General features: G+C 43.0%; 1 protein-coding gene across 1 annotated transcript; it reads left to right on the top strand.

Annotated features, from left to right (window-relative positions):
- The first annotated feature begins 297 nt into the window (after positions 1-297).
- LOC106579927 (TBC1 domain family member 10A) lies at positions 298-10,789 on the top strand. Its single transcript, XM_014160331.3, has 9 exons — positions 298-1,262; positions 3,040-3,139; positions 4,455-4,562; positions 4,646-4,752; positions 4,887-5,001; positions 5,247-5,312; positions 5,433-5,622; positions 6,671-6,825; positions 7,432-10,789. Exons 1-9 carry the CDS (start codon positions 1,081-1,083, stop codon positions 8,080-8,082), a joined length of 1,674 nt encoding a protein of 557 aa, XP_014015806.2. The 5' UTR covers positions 298-1,080; the 3' UTR covers positions 8,083-10,789.
- The last annotated feature ends 4,268 nt before the right edge of the window (positions 10,790-15,057 follow it).

Raw genomic sequence — 15,057 nt, 5'->3', positions numbered from 1 at the left:
TATATGATTTGATCAAATATAGAATTTGGCCTTTACTACTATAGCCCAGAGAAAGGCATTGAATAACACCATTCATAAATGGCAAAAAAAGACATGACACATATGACTGACACATTTTTGAAGTGTCAGTCATATTTAGCAGATATAAGAAAGCTCAGGAAATATATATATATATATATAATTTTTTTTTTACACATGTAACCCCATTTTTGGGGTAGGCGCACAACTACCTTAATTATGTACTCATTTTTTAACGGTAACGTTACCTACAGACGAGTCCCGTGACACTTGAGTCTCCCCTTTCCATAGTGGTCATAATAGTTTTTAGGTCAAACCGTTCGAACAATACAGATGTTTTCGCGAGAAGACCGATTATCGGGATGCGTCAATCGACTAAAGGATTTCTTAAACGAAGCAGGGAGGGACCTACCTTTTGCAACTGTTTTGGACTAATTACACCCTGAACACAGACTAAATGAGTCAGCCGAACTTCCCCCCCCAGGCGAGGAAACGGAATCCATGGACCAGGAAGGAAGGACACTAAAACGTTGTTTAGCTTGCTTCACCGACGTAACAAACACAAATCTCACATTTTTGGTGAATTGTGCTAGTTTGATTAACATGTAGTCGATGGAAGTTATTTCAACCTAGCATGCGTTTTTAGCTAGCCGGTTAACTTACTAGCGAACTAATACATCATTGACACATCACAAGCTAGCTAGGCTAACGCGTTAGTCAGATTTGAAAAGCTGGAAAGTCAACATCGTACGGGGGATTTTGCGGTATTTACTAATTTGGCTCGCTCAGAGATCATGTTAAGTATTTGTTTGTGTTAATAACCAGATTAAGTAACTAGCTAGTTAACTGTAGTAGCTAGTTACAGTAGTTAACTAACTTAAAAAAAAAAAAACCTCGATAGGCTGTTTGGTAGCGGCTAACACTAGCTAATTAGCTAGCCTAGCTACGTGTTCCATGCCATGGCAATGGTTTTGTTTGTTTGGAAACTTTCGTCTGGTTTCTTACTGTTGGTTGTGACAGTGCCAACGAAATAACGTTAACTTTGGTTATTGTTGAGCTATCATGGCTAAAATAGAGAATGGTCTCAAGTCGGCCGACTCAAGAAGTATCAGGACAATTAGCAGCAGTCATATGGACGACGAGAGCTCCCTTGGCTCAGACTCCGAGATCAACGGCTTCACCAATGACAGGCATACGGATAAATATGGATTTATTGGAGGGGCGCAACAGTATTCAGAAGAATCGTAAGTAACCTTGGTGTTCTGCTCGCATGGCCCCATCATTTGTAAGCTTGTACACTCCTTTAGTTGGTTGGCTAACTCTCACAACTTGGGTGGGGAAGGTGTGAATTGTTTACCAAATACCAGTTCTTTCACATGTACATGAACTGAACTACATCAAATGTGTTTATAAATGTTTGTCTCGTCTCAAACCCCACCCATGAAAAATAAATGGCACTAGTATCAACCACCCGATCATGTCACCTAGTTGATATGTGAATGGGCTATTTGAGGTGGACTTGACAAACTCACTGTTCTAACAGAATGTGATTTATTTCACTAGGTAGCTGTGTCATTTAAATACAATACTATTTTAAGACGTGAGCACATTTGCTAACATAAAATCTCTGTAAACAGCCCTCCCTTCCAACCACTTCTCCGCTCTAAAGGTCAGGGGAGGCCCCTGATTGTTTGTTTGTTTATGTCCAATGTTTGGTCTTGTATAAGATAAGAACAGAATACTCTAGAGGCAAACCGAGAATAACCTAAGGGGTGTGAAGGGCTACGCTGACCGGCTTTATCATCTTAATCTCCTTTCCTGTTCATCCATCTCTTTTGTTGTGTCTTTGAATGACAATGCCTTATGGACACTGATGGCATATAACTGCTGGCAGCATGGAGACGCAAACGCTCCCCTTTGATTGGAGGGACACCAGGTTTTGTTTTCTTGAGCACATGTACTTCCACACTTGGTTCAGCACATCTTTTTTATGACTTTGATTCTGCTCTTTTCCTAACATTAATAGTTCCCTTAAGATGCATAGAGTTGGAGCACAACTGGATTCTGTCATTGGGCTACTGCTCCCTTCACCTTCCAAACAACTTCATATCTAAACAATATTACGTATTTCATTATCTGCTCCATGAGCACTTTTCCAATTTCCTCTCTGGTTTTGCCAGAGCAGAGGTAACAAGTGATTGTGAGAAGGCTCTGTTCTTGTGCTCATGCCCCTTGGCCCTGCTGAGTAGCACACTGTGAGTGGAGGAATGAGTGAAAGTTGTGCCAAGCATTAGTTGCTTGGGAGCTTCCTGTTTTCTGTGAGGTTGACTGGCCTTGTGCCACAGCTCTGGTGCCCTATTGTTGGAGTGCCTATTCTGGCTCAGGGTTGTATAGGAAGTGGAAGACAAAAGGGTTTTATTTTCATTTGTGTAGGGTGGTAGGCAAACTTGCAAAGGAAGATACACATATTTATAGCTCTTTGCACATTTTGGGCTACTGGAGTGAACAGAATTACAGCAGACCTCTAGGAAATAGGAAGGTCCACATTTAAAGGCCTCTCTTTGAAGACTTCTTACATCTCATGATTACAAGGTTGTGCTCATGATTACATACTAGTTGAGCGCCATCACGCCAACCTATAAGAAAATGTTAGGCCTATATTTTGCCATGCATTGTGAGTGTTCTAATCTCAGTTCCGTTTCTTGGATAGAGCCAAAATTACCACATTATAGCATTACCTCATCTCTTGACTGGTTCTGCACCAGGCCCGCCCTGCCTAAGTACGTAGACGGAAAATCGAATGCCTCTGATAGCCTACCTGTTTTTCCCTTTCCCCCTGCTTGAATCTCTTATCTTTAATGCTTCAAAACCTGTACATTTGCATTGTAGTTCTTCTAGACACAGTTTATATAAAACTAGCTGTAATACACACTCACATTTCTGAGAAATTATATTATTTTTCTTAGATATAGTTTTGGAAATGTTAATATTTTCCTTCTTGTTCTTCTGTCCTTCCCCCAGGGCTCAGGACGTCCCTCCAGAGGTTTTGAGACAGCGAGAGGTCAAGTGGCTGGACATGCTCAGCAACTGGGACAAATGGATGGTCAAGAGACACAAAAAGGTCAGAGAGCTACTGAGAGTTGGAACATTCATAGGTCTGACTTCATTTGTTGCCATGTCTAGACTGTTGTGACACTGTTTCTCACCATCTGGTCTTAATTATTCCTCAAACGATCCTAAATAAGTTCTTTCACAGTATGTGGCAACTCCTTATTATGTTATTAGCCAACCGGGGCCTAGTTAGTACTTTCATCTTGTTGGCACTCTGCCCTGTATGTGTCAATCCAACTGTTACTTCCATTCTCTATCCAGGGCAGGCATGTTGGGGGTTTGGGTTGTATTGGACGACAACAACATTTTGCAGTGCCTAATAATTCAAAGACAAGCCAGTGATTAAGCTGTATGTCACTCAGACATTGGCCTGTTTGTTCCTCTGTAAACTTAAAATGGTTGGAAGAAGCTGACCTTTTGATGATAGTTTTCTTCATGGAGGTTGTGCTTGTCTTTGGCCTTTGGCCAGGTTGTTTTCATCTCCAGTTGCCTAGCCGGATCTACTTGTGTGTCTAACGTTAGCTATTCAACTACAGCCTCATCTAATTTTCTATGAGTCAGCAGCAGGGAGTGACACAACCCGTCCCTTTGTCTCCGGTTAGTGCTTTCTCAGGATCCTTAGGGGGTCCTTACCGTAAACACTAACCTTAACTAACCTTAATATAGTATGGATGTCCCAAGGAACCCAGATAGCAAGGACCCTTCTCACTCACTGACTCCATGTTGGGCTAAGTAACAGAGCAAGACTCTGGGTGTGGTTGTACTGACCTCACATCCCTGTTACAAAGATGGTGGTGGGATTTCAGGTTTGACAGCGACTAGCTTGTTCTCACTGCAATCTCAAGTATGGACTTGGTTAAGGGCATTACCACATGAAACGCACTGAGGCACACACTTAAATATATACAAAATTATTCAGTAGGCATTTTTTTTGCCTCTGACTGCTTTGCTGGTTAATTGAGGTCAGTCAGTGAAGGTCATAGTGTCTCTGTTTCCCCTTCTCTACTTTGTTGTTCCATGATATCCTCATGGATGTTCACTCTTCTGGGAGGAGGAGGAGGGGCCTATGATCTCAGTAAAAATAAATGGACTGAGTAGTACTGTGAATAAGCCATTATTCCACTGAACCTGTACAATATTGTCTTGGATCACCTATTTCCAAAGGCCTGTTCTGTTTTCCCTGAATACGAGGTCCGTCCTGTTCCGTCAACGATACTGGCCTACAGTATAAAGATGTAGTATAACAACTCTATTACAGTGCAGCTTCATTTTCACTGGCACATTCCTTGGTTGGTGATGAATACATTTCTGTCTCTGTTTAACAGGTGAGACTGCGGTGTCAGAAAGGGATTCCTCCCTCACTGCGAGGCCGTGCTTGGCTTTACCTGTCAGGGGGAAAAGTGAAGAGGGAACAGAACCGAGGGAAGTTCGAGGTTGGTTATGTTATGTTCTTTCTCTTGCTCTCTGTGTGTTTTTACTCTGTGGGAATGTGGTTGACTCCCTGGTGTTGTTTCAGGAGCTGGACAGTCAGGCTGGAGACCCGAAGGAGCTGGATGTGATTGAGAAAGACCTGCACAGACAGTTCCCCTTCCATGAGATGTTTGTGTCACGGGGGGGCCACGGGTTAGTTGTCTCACACAATGGAATAATTGACCCTCACTCAGTGACTGATGTTTGACTTTTAGTCTTGTTTGACCTTTGTCCTTGTGTGTTCATTGCTGTTGTTCATGGGTTTGTATGTTTGTTTACCCACACAGGCAACAGGACCTGTTCCGTGTTCTGAAGGCCTACACACTATACAGGCCAGAGGAGGGCTACTGTCAAGCCCAGGCCCCCATTGCTGCTGTGCTGCTCATGCACATGCCTGCTGAGGTGAACCCTGTGCCTCTGGGCTCATGCTTGAACTATGGTTCTCTCACAATGACTGCCTGACCTGTGGTGTAGCACAGTGAATAGTGCTCTGAACCAGCTTCTGAACCACCTATTTACGATGGAGTTGTTTATGTATGCTACACCTGTAGTTTGCCTGCTAGTGTGTGCTTTAGTTTTGGTTTCCTCTGAAAGGGAAGGTTCCGTTCACAATGTCCTAACACCACCATCTGTATGTTTTTCCACAGGATGCGTTCTGGGGGCTGGTCCAAATTTGTGAGAAGTACCTTCCTGGATACTACAGTGCTGGGCTGGTAAGACATGTGCCCTTCACGAATGCTCTACAGGAAAAGGCACATAGAGTTAACTAGACCACACGAGTTATGTTTTGTTATCCTGTCAGTATGAGACTACATGCTCATCTGTCCCTGCAGGAGGCCATTCAGTTAGATGGAGAAATCCTGTATGCCTTGACTCGGCGCGTCTCCCCTTTAGTCTACCGCCACCTGGAGAAACACAAGATGGAGCCCATCCTCTACATGACAGAGTGGTTCATGTGTGCCTTCTCCCGCACCCTGCCCTGGGCCTCTGTGCTCCGCGTCTGGGACATGTTCCTCTGTGATGGTTTGTTGCAGAAACTTCCATACAAACATCTGTCTTGCATTCATTCAGTTACGACCTCCAATTTACACTATACATCTACAGTAAGGGAGAGTGGGGTAAGTTGAGCCATTTTTTATAAAATTCACTCTGTCAAGGGAAATATAGTATTCTTTCTAACAAAGAGATCTACATATATTTCAGGATGTTGGGTATCCCTGGAAATAATTGGAATTCATGAAAACATAACCGTTTTGAAAACATAGCTTGTCTAAAAAAAAAGTGGTCTCGGCACCATTTACCCCGGGTATGGGGTAAGTTGAGCTGCTGGACAGGGCATGTTAAGTCGCCTACAAATTTCTGTGCTGAATGAAATATTAACACTACCTTCTTAAAGCCATGTCTATCTTTATTTCCCAAGCACAATTCAACACAATCATAATCGCTTTTTGGTCTTTTAATAATTTTAATCATCTTAACACATTTAACCCCTTTTTACAAAAATGTTTTAACATGGACCAGGCTCTGTTGTTACCTCATATCCCAGCCATAATGCCTTGCGTTACACCTGGGAAGAAAACACTTCAATTGGCTCAACTTACCCCATGGCCATTGGCTGAACTTACCCCAAGGCTAACATTTTGACTATATTACGCAAAACAGCTACAAGGATTCACTTTCATCCAAGGTTTAGGACCTCCTATGGAAGCTTATAGAGAGCCCAATTGATGTATAGCAAGGTCTTAAAATGATCTACTTTGGTTTAGAAACATTTGACTTGGTGAAAAACAGTTTTTTGGACCTAACTTGTTTACCACTTTTTCCATGTGGTTTCTTCCTTCACAGACGCCATAAAATGATGACCTCCCTAAATATTTGGTCAAATTATACATTTTGTGAATGGTTCCCTAGAAACAAGGGTGGCTCAACTTATCCCACTCTTCCTATTTGTTGATCACCCAAATGAGATAATCAATAAAGTTCCTGTGATGCTTGTAATTGTGGATTCTAACATCTGCGATCATCCCTCATGTCCAGTTAGTGACCGTGTGACCTCTGACCCCTCCCCCAGGTGTGAAGATCATCTTCCGGGTGGGCCTGGTGCTGCTGAAATGCATGCTGGGTACCCGTGAGAAGCTGAAGGCGTGTCAGGGCCAGTATGAGACCATGGAGCTGCTGAGGACCATAGAGCCACGCTACATGCAGGAGGGCTTCCTAGTCAGGGAGGTAAGGACTTCACTAGCAGGGAATCGATGACGCTAGAGAGACACAGGACTTACCCAATAATAAACACAGTTAGAGATGCATAACCGCAGGATAAGTATGGTCTTTGAGCAGACTGGAGTAGTAGAAAGGACCAAGAGAATGAGATCACACCCCTATTTCACCCAGATTGAGAATAGTCATCTGTGTTTGTCTGTAGAGGACAATGGCTGTTAAGAAGTCTATAGTACTGTGGAAATGTAGAGTTCAGGGTGGAAGTTCAAGTGATGCAGAGAGAGACACATTGACCACAGTTCTGACTAGTCTGTGTCTAGTCCCTTTCCCTGGCTTCGTGTGAGTGTCTCTTCAGTTTGACAATGGCCTCTCTGACCATTCTCACTGTGAGAAGCTCCTTCAGCCTCAGGCAGTTTGACATTTACTAACAAGGTTAAGATTAGGACTGGAATGAATCCCTACTGAAAAGCCTTTTCTCCTCTTGGCCATTAGCCCTGGTCTTTTTGCATGACATTTCCTACAATGCAGACTAAACCAATTTTCTGTTTAGTAACACAGTGTACTATGTGCCTGTAATGTCAACCACCAGCAGTAACCTTTCTTCTTCTCCCTCAGGTTCTGGAGGTTCCTGTGTCAGAGCGGGACATTGAAAGGGAGCACCATGTTCAGCTGAAGCGCTGGAGGAAGAACCGTGGTGAGCTTCACTGCAAATCCCCTCCCAGAATGCACGGTGCTAGGGCTATTATGGCCTCGGAACCTCCCAGTCGCCAGGACCTGCGTCAGAACCCCACCATCATCGTAGAGTCGCCCCTGCCTCCCCCTCAGCCTACACCTCAGCTGAAGAAGAGCAAGGAGGAGAAGAGCAAGAAGAAAGGAAGTATGAAGAAAGCCCCTCCTGTCATGGAGATCCCCAACCCTTATCCTTTAGCCGGTGACCCCCAGCTTCCACTGAGAGACCCCCAGCTTCCACTGAGAGACCCCCAGCTTCCACTGAGAGATCCTATGCCTACTCTCAGAGACTCAACAGTACAGCAGTCCCTCTTCAATGACACACCCCTCCCAAACACACCCGAAGGCTCTCCACCGCCACACCAACCACCGCTTAGCGACCAACCACCGCTTAGCGACCAACCACCGCATAGCGACCAACCACCGCATAGCGACCAACCACCGCATAGCGACCAACCACCGCTAGCGACCAACCACCGCTTAGCGACCAACCACCGCTTAGCGACCAACCACCGCTTAACGGCCAGTCTCTTCTAACAGTGTCGCCCCTCCAGAAGTCCACACAGAGTCTGAGTAGCATAGAGGCAGATCAGGACACATACCTGTAGCTCTTGCTTTGGGCAGAGGGTGGAACTGCATGTCAAACTGGGCATGATGGGAACAAGGTGGAGGAGTGAATAGTGAAAGAGGAACTGGAACAATCCCTGTGTTATCCTGGACCTGACTCACTTCCATAGTGAGAGTCTAAATCTGATGTCACCCAGACACAAAAAGCCTTGCTCTGCCCCAGGCCAGGCATATGTGCCCCCTGACCTCTGTGGGAGATTCCAGGATGGCTCTACGGAGGATGTTCTAGTTGTCATTGGGACGATCTCAATGGCATACTACTTGCATAGTATGCCAGAGGTCTCTCCCCTGACTTTCTCCTCCAGTGGGTTTTGAGAAGGAGATGAGGAGCGAGGGCACGAGGAGTATGCTATTGAGATCTTCCCATTCACTCACTCACTTTAGGCCCTCTGCATGCCAACCAAGCCCTCTGTCTGTTTACCAGGCACTAGCACAGCTCCGCCATCAACCTGTAACTGGGTGTATCATGGCCAATGGCACTGCTGCCCAACTATGAGCGACAATTGTATATTTTTCTATAGATTTCTTCCCCCGTGCTTGCTTTTAAGACACCGTATTGCCTAGACCACAGTCAGCAGCATTCACTAATGCATCACTTCTAAGTGTTCTACTACTTTAATCCATATGTTACTTCATTATTCTTTACTCTATTAGTGATGTGAAAGGGAGACATGTTACTCATTTACTGGTAGTGTAGTTATTGTATACATGATGCATTCTTTTTTAAACATGTCAAAGACCAGCCAATAGTGTATCAGGTTCTAGGGTTTTACTCAACCTGCCTTCCTTTGGGCAAAATGCAAGTTTTTTTTTTCTTCTTCAATATTCATTCAAATCTCCAAATCACCTGTTGTGTGTGTAGGAAATAGGAATGCTTAAGAAAGAGAGATAAATATTGTTTAATGTCCCAGTTAGCCTTGGTGATAATCAAAGAGCCCTTCCATTCTTCACCACCAGAGAGCAGCCTTGGTATGTGCTTCCATCTGTTACATTCCCCTTCCTAAAAAGGAAAGCACAACAATCTTGTCTCGAATGTACAATCTGAGGACATCCATTCCCTATCAATTCCGTACTTTCCATACTTTCAAAGGAACTTCGTTAGCATGCAAGCATGTTTTACTTTCCAGTGAAACCTGACATGACGTGTGCCTTGTACGTGTGCATAAATCCTCCGGACCAGCATTACTTGTGACTGTTTATTCTCCTAGCCAGGTGGTAATGGGCCTGATGTCCTGAGACAAGACAAATCCTCACTGTGCCAGGCTGTTCCAGTCCCTATGTAGCGTTTAACTCATGTAAGATATGTAAAAGGGAGAGGGGACTGGACATTCCTCACAATATCGCACATTCCTGCCTTTGGGTTCCTTAAAAGCCAATTAGTCTTGTGGCTAACATGCATAGTCTTCTCTGTATCGTGTATGTGTTAATGCATGTTCCTATTTTTAACACTTTTGGGGGGGTGCTGTGTGTGCCATGCCAGTTAGCTGTGAAGTGTTGACCTCTGCTCCTTGCCACAGGTGTGCTAGGTGTTATGGACCTGGCAGGCTAGTTACTGTATCTCTGTGGTATTGGAAAGACATGCATGACCTCATTGCTACACTGAGTGACCGATCCAGACGGCGCAAAGATGGTGATGAAATCAAAGATGTGATTAGAATCGTCAGTGATCTACTTCCTTTTACTCAATGCTTAGTTGTCTCAACGCAATCGTTGCAGACGGGCAAAGAGGGTTTCTGTACATGGTGATTGAGACCTTACTTTTGGGACATTTTTGGAATCTTCATGTTTTGGGATAACATGGGAGCCTTTCCATTTTTAAGTCAATGTAATTCATTTGGGAACGTTGTGAGGCCTGTTATGATCCTGCCTTTGCTTTGGGGAAGAAAAAAAACGAATTGGACAGTGACCATAACCTTTTTGGGGAATTCAGTTTAGAGGGAGCTTAAGGTTTGCAATCAAAGGTGTCAAAAGTTAAAATATTCTGTTTACAGCACTATGGGAAGTTATTCATTAGGGATTAAGATGTGCATGACTCAATGCACATCAAGTATTATGACACATCATTCCACTGAATCCTGCAAGTTTCTTATACAAGTCACCTCTAAGACCTCACTAAAAAGCAATACCAGTTGAACGAGGGCAAGTAAAAAAGCTACAAACAAAGCCTTTCTCCACCTAAGTGCATAGCGGCCTGTATCACATACTTCCCATTTTGCAAGTATTCTAGTTGAACTTGATGCTTAAAATGTGTAGATAAGACTAATTTGTAAAATAACGTTATTTTGAAATGAACATTTATTTTTTTCAATTGTTTCCATGCTACATATTTTATTTAACAAACAATAATCAAAATCCACCATTTGCCATATCATGGTAGACTTATCTATTTTAGCTAGACAATTTTGACACTAGTTTCACAGTTTGAAAAGCAAACACAAAAAGCAATGCTTTCTTCCTTAGAAATATCTTCTCAGCAAGAATGCTGGTTTTAATTGTGTTCTTCTGAAGAGACCTCTGGTATTAATGTCAACCATCCGTAAATATATCATATTCTGTATTTCTCCTAGAAGTGGTTACATATTGTTGTTTTTACAAATAAAATCATTTTGATCTTCAACTAATGACTTTGCAAATTGGAAATTGTTTATTTAGTATAGTAGTGAATAGGTGAGTGAGCCTGATGAAGTTTGTGGGGTGAGTTTACTTTATAGCAGCAGAGGGAGCAGTAGAGCTGTAGAAGACCGTATACACAGTGTACAAAACAGGAACACATTCCTGCACCCAGAACAGCCTCAATTCGTCAGGGCATGAACTCTACAAGGTGTCAAGCATTCCACAGGGATGCTGGCCCATGTTGACGCCAATGCTTCCCACAGTTGGGTCAAGTTGGTTGGCTGTCCTTTTGGGTGGTGGACCATTGTTGATACACACAGGAAACTGTTATGCGTGGTAAAACCTAGCAGCGTTGCAGTTTGACACACTCAAACCGGTGTCCCTAGCACCTACCCCGTTCAAAGGCACTTCAGTCTTTTGTCTTGCCCATTTACCCTCTGAAGGGCGCACACACAATGTCTCAATTGTCTCGAGGCATGTCTCAATTGTCTCGAGGCTTAAAAATCCTTTAAACTGTCTCCTCCCCTTCATCTACACTGATTTAAGTGGATTTAACAAGTGACAATGAGGGATCATAGCCTTCACCTGGTCAGTCTGTCATGGAAAGAGCAGGTGTTCCTGATGTTTTGTACACATTGTAGACTTGTCTTCCAAGAACGTTCAAACACTTCAACCAATTAAGGAAATATTTGAAATCTGTCCCTTTTTACCCTCATTTCTGTGATGTGTAACCTACTCGAGGTGAGGTCATCCCAAGGTACTTCTGCCACCCTGACTAATTATACAGGCGCTTTTGTTTTTCTTAATTTGTTTTGACGGTCAAACATCTCTTATTCCCACCTCGAGGTGTGAGATAATTGGAGTGAATGCCAAACCTCTTCCCCTTGTTCAGCACAAATTGCTACCTCTACACCCCCAATAAACCCATTTATGGTCAGACAATAGGTGGACTACCTGTGTCTCCAATCAACAGGTCATTTCTTTCCTTGAGGTCTGTAGGCATGAATAATTAGGTCTTTCCATTTCTATTGTTTCTTGTGTGTTGAATGAACAAATGCAAGTCAAGATTAAAAAATTACTAAACAATTACCAGAATTTGAATTTCTTATATGCAATTGTTTTATTTGGTACAGAGAACCAAACATTTTGAAATACTGTAAAATGCTGAATACACTGTATTGTGCATAATTTCACAAGTTTGATAATAGCTGGTTGCACGGGGCATTGTGAAACCATGGTAAAGAGTACAATGATTTGTTAGTCACATTTTGTATTGCCCCTTGCTCTCATGGTGTCTAAACTGGCTAGAGGTATGTCAACAGTTAATCGTTTAGGAATCCATGCACCCACCGTTACGCACTCCCTCTCAGCAGTGGACACCTGCCCCTCTTTCAGTGCCACCGTTCCATTTACATCTCAAAGGGGGACATCAAGAAGGCCCTTTCTGTGCTCTTCTCCATTCTTCAGAAATGATCTGATTTATCTGTTCAACGGAAATATATGCCTTTAGAAATCCATCCCTCCCTTCTTGTCCTCCGCTAATAGAGATGGGGAGAAGGAGCAGTAAAAGAGAGACTTGTGGTCCTGATCCTTCGACCTAACGGACCCCTGTCACAGTGGTTGATTCATGCGATGCGGGTTACTTTCTCCCTGCTCCCATGGCTCTTTGTGTTAAGGAATAGGGGGCACGGCAAAGTGCAAAGCAAAAGCCGGCTGTATTTCTGAGGTATCCGATTCCCATGTTTGATGGCGCATGACAGGTTGGCTCAGGTCAAATTAAAAGGCAGAGGTAACGAATATGTCTACAGACCTTGTTATAGGCCATGCAGGTGAGCTTTTCAAGGCAGGGTGAAATAAAAGTGTAATTTATCACACCTAGGGAAAACATTAGGGGTTGTGCGAGGAGCCCTACTCAGGAAGGAGGTCTGGGCTAGGCCTGATAATTGAAACATCCCAGTGTTTCTCCATGTGGAGTTCTCATCAACTGTCAAAGGGAAACTCTACACTTTGATGTTTCCCCTTCCTTATGAAGATGTAGTTACCTGTAGCAACCTTGAGTAACATTGGTAATACACAATGTCTATATTTATATATGCACAGGCAAGTTGTGCAAAGCAATGCTTGTCTTTGTGTATATGCTGTGCTAACACTGCACTTACAGATCCCTTCCTCCATACAGACTTTGCTTGTCTCGTGTGTCCTTGTAAATTTTCCCCATGTTTTGGCTCATGTATTCCCAACCATTCCAAACTGGCTGCCGTTTATTCATGTTATCATTATGTCTGTTAATGTTTTCAGTGTTGAGTTTAGCCTGCGGGCCCCAGTACGCCACCATACAGCCTCCTTATATAGAGGCTTTTGAAAACATGTGGGTCTGTAATTTTGGCAGCTGTTCTATATTTCCATGTTAATATTATCTTCATATGGAGTCTAAGTATACACTTAATTCCAAGGTGGTAAATGTAACTTATGATAACAAGCAAGAATGCCCAGGGGCACATTTAAAGTGAACTGAAATACTTAATGTCATCATGGTCTTTACTCCAGTTGACATACGGCCTGCGGCTAAAAACTAATCAAATACAGCGATTGAGTAGTCCGTGGACTAAATTCAGCCTGCCAATCAGTAGACTCTTATCTGATGAACAATAGAGGCTGTGTTCATCTTGTAAGGTACAATAAAGGGTGGGTGAATGGTGGAAAGACAAGTGAAGCGTAGTAAGTGTCTGCTAATCACCTTGGTGCTAAGCCCACAGGACACAGAGCAGAAAGAGATGATGGGTGTGCGGGGGGCAAATGATACACACCTGTGTGCCCTGCAAAGGCTGTCACAATCCTGGGTGTTGAAGCTTTTAATTTCATTTTACACAGCTCCCCTCTACTACGACCCCTCTAATCCATCTCATCCTCCAGCTCAGCAGTGCCAGAGGCATGCTCAATTAGGGCTGCAGTCTTGTCAAGAAAATGAACCATGAGCAACACCCACATTCTAACCCTGAAACTCATGAACTTTGGCTAAGTTAGGTTAGTGTCTCCCTTGCTTCTCTTAATCATGTACTGGATGTTAAACTAATCCCGAATGACCTGATTCTGGGCATGTTCTTCCTCATATAATGCTTGTAAAAGTAATAATGGGAGATTCAGTGGAATTCACATGTTAGTCTCAGTCTCCTCATCATCCCTCCATCTGATATGCTTGATCCTTTTTGCTGCAGCTCTCTGCCCCTCTGATTTCTGAATCATTAACCCATATTTTTTACCTGACGGTTATATCATGTACTCCCCCTTCACAAAGGTGGTGACCCTTGTGACCTAAATCATTATTGCCCTATTTCTAAACGTTCTAGCTAAAATATTAGAATCCTTGATTCATTCTCAGCTAAGATCTTTTTTATCTTTGAAATGTATTCTAAATGTACATCAGTCGGGTTTAGATCAAGTCATAGTACTATCTCTGCTGCATCCATAGTTATAAATGTGGTTAATTGTATGGACAAAGGCAACATTGTGCAGCCCTCTTCATTGACCTGTCAAAGGCTTTCGATACTGTTGATCACTCACTGCTAATTCAGAGGCTTTCCAAAATTGGCCTAGATAGACCAGGCTGCATGTAACTGGTTAAAAAATTACTTGATAGGTAGAACTCAATGTGGATCTACTGATGGTGTTAAATCAGGTTTCCTGGATATTACGAAAGGTATCCCGCAGGGGTCGATTCTGGGTCCTGTACTTTTTACTGTTACATTAACAATATCAACTTGTCTGTAAAAAACTGTAACCTGCATCTTGTATGCCGATGATACTGTTGTGTATGCTATTTCCCCCACGGTTGACCAGGCTTTATCTGAACTACAGTCTGCCTTTATTGTATTACAGAAACTTTATTGACCTGAAATTAGTATTGAATGCAGGTAAAATGAAGTAAGTTGTTCTCTAGAGCGCATATAAATAACTCTGATTTATATGTAGTTTGGATGGTGTCCATATTGATTGTGTCCCTGCTTACAAATATCTGGGCATCTAGAAAGATAAAAAGCATATTTATGAGTTAAGAAGCTGAGAATAAAAATGGGCTTCTTCCATAGAAATAGGTTCTGCCTCTCGTTAAATAGTAGAAAGCAGATTATTTAGTCGGTTCTAGACTATGGTGTTGTCGTTTATATGAACGCAACTGCCACTTCATTAAATGCAGTTTATCATAGCGCACTGCGCTTTATTACAGACGACAATTGTAGTACTCATCACTGCATTCTCTACCAGAAAGTTGGTTGG

Source organism: Salmo salar, chromosome 20 (assembly GCF_965601325.2).
Source record: "Salmo salar chromosome 20, fSalSal1, whole genome shotgun sequence".
Taxonomy (NCBI): Eukaryota; Metazoa; Chordata; class Actinopteri; order Salmoniformes; family Salmonidae; genus Salmo; species Salmo salar.
The sequence above is the reverse complement of the archived record's forward strand: the minus strand, read 5'-3'. Positions and strand labels throughout refer to the sequence as shown.

Bases quoted from the DNA above. Each gene is read 5' to 3' on its own strand.
- LOC106579927 (XM_014160331.3), top strand. From the start codon at position 1,081: ATGGCTAAAATAGAGAATGGTCTCAAGTCGGCCGACTCAAGAAGTATC. The intron at 5,002-5,246 runs GTGAACCCTGTG...GTTTTTCCACAG, and splicing joins TCATGCACATGCCTGCTGAG to GATGCGTTCTGGGGGCTGGT. The intron at 5,313-5,432 runs GTAAGACATGTG...CTGTCCCTGCAG, and splicing joins GATACTACAGTGCTGGGCTG to GAGGCCATTCAGTTAGATGG.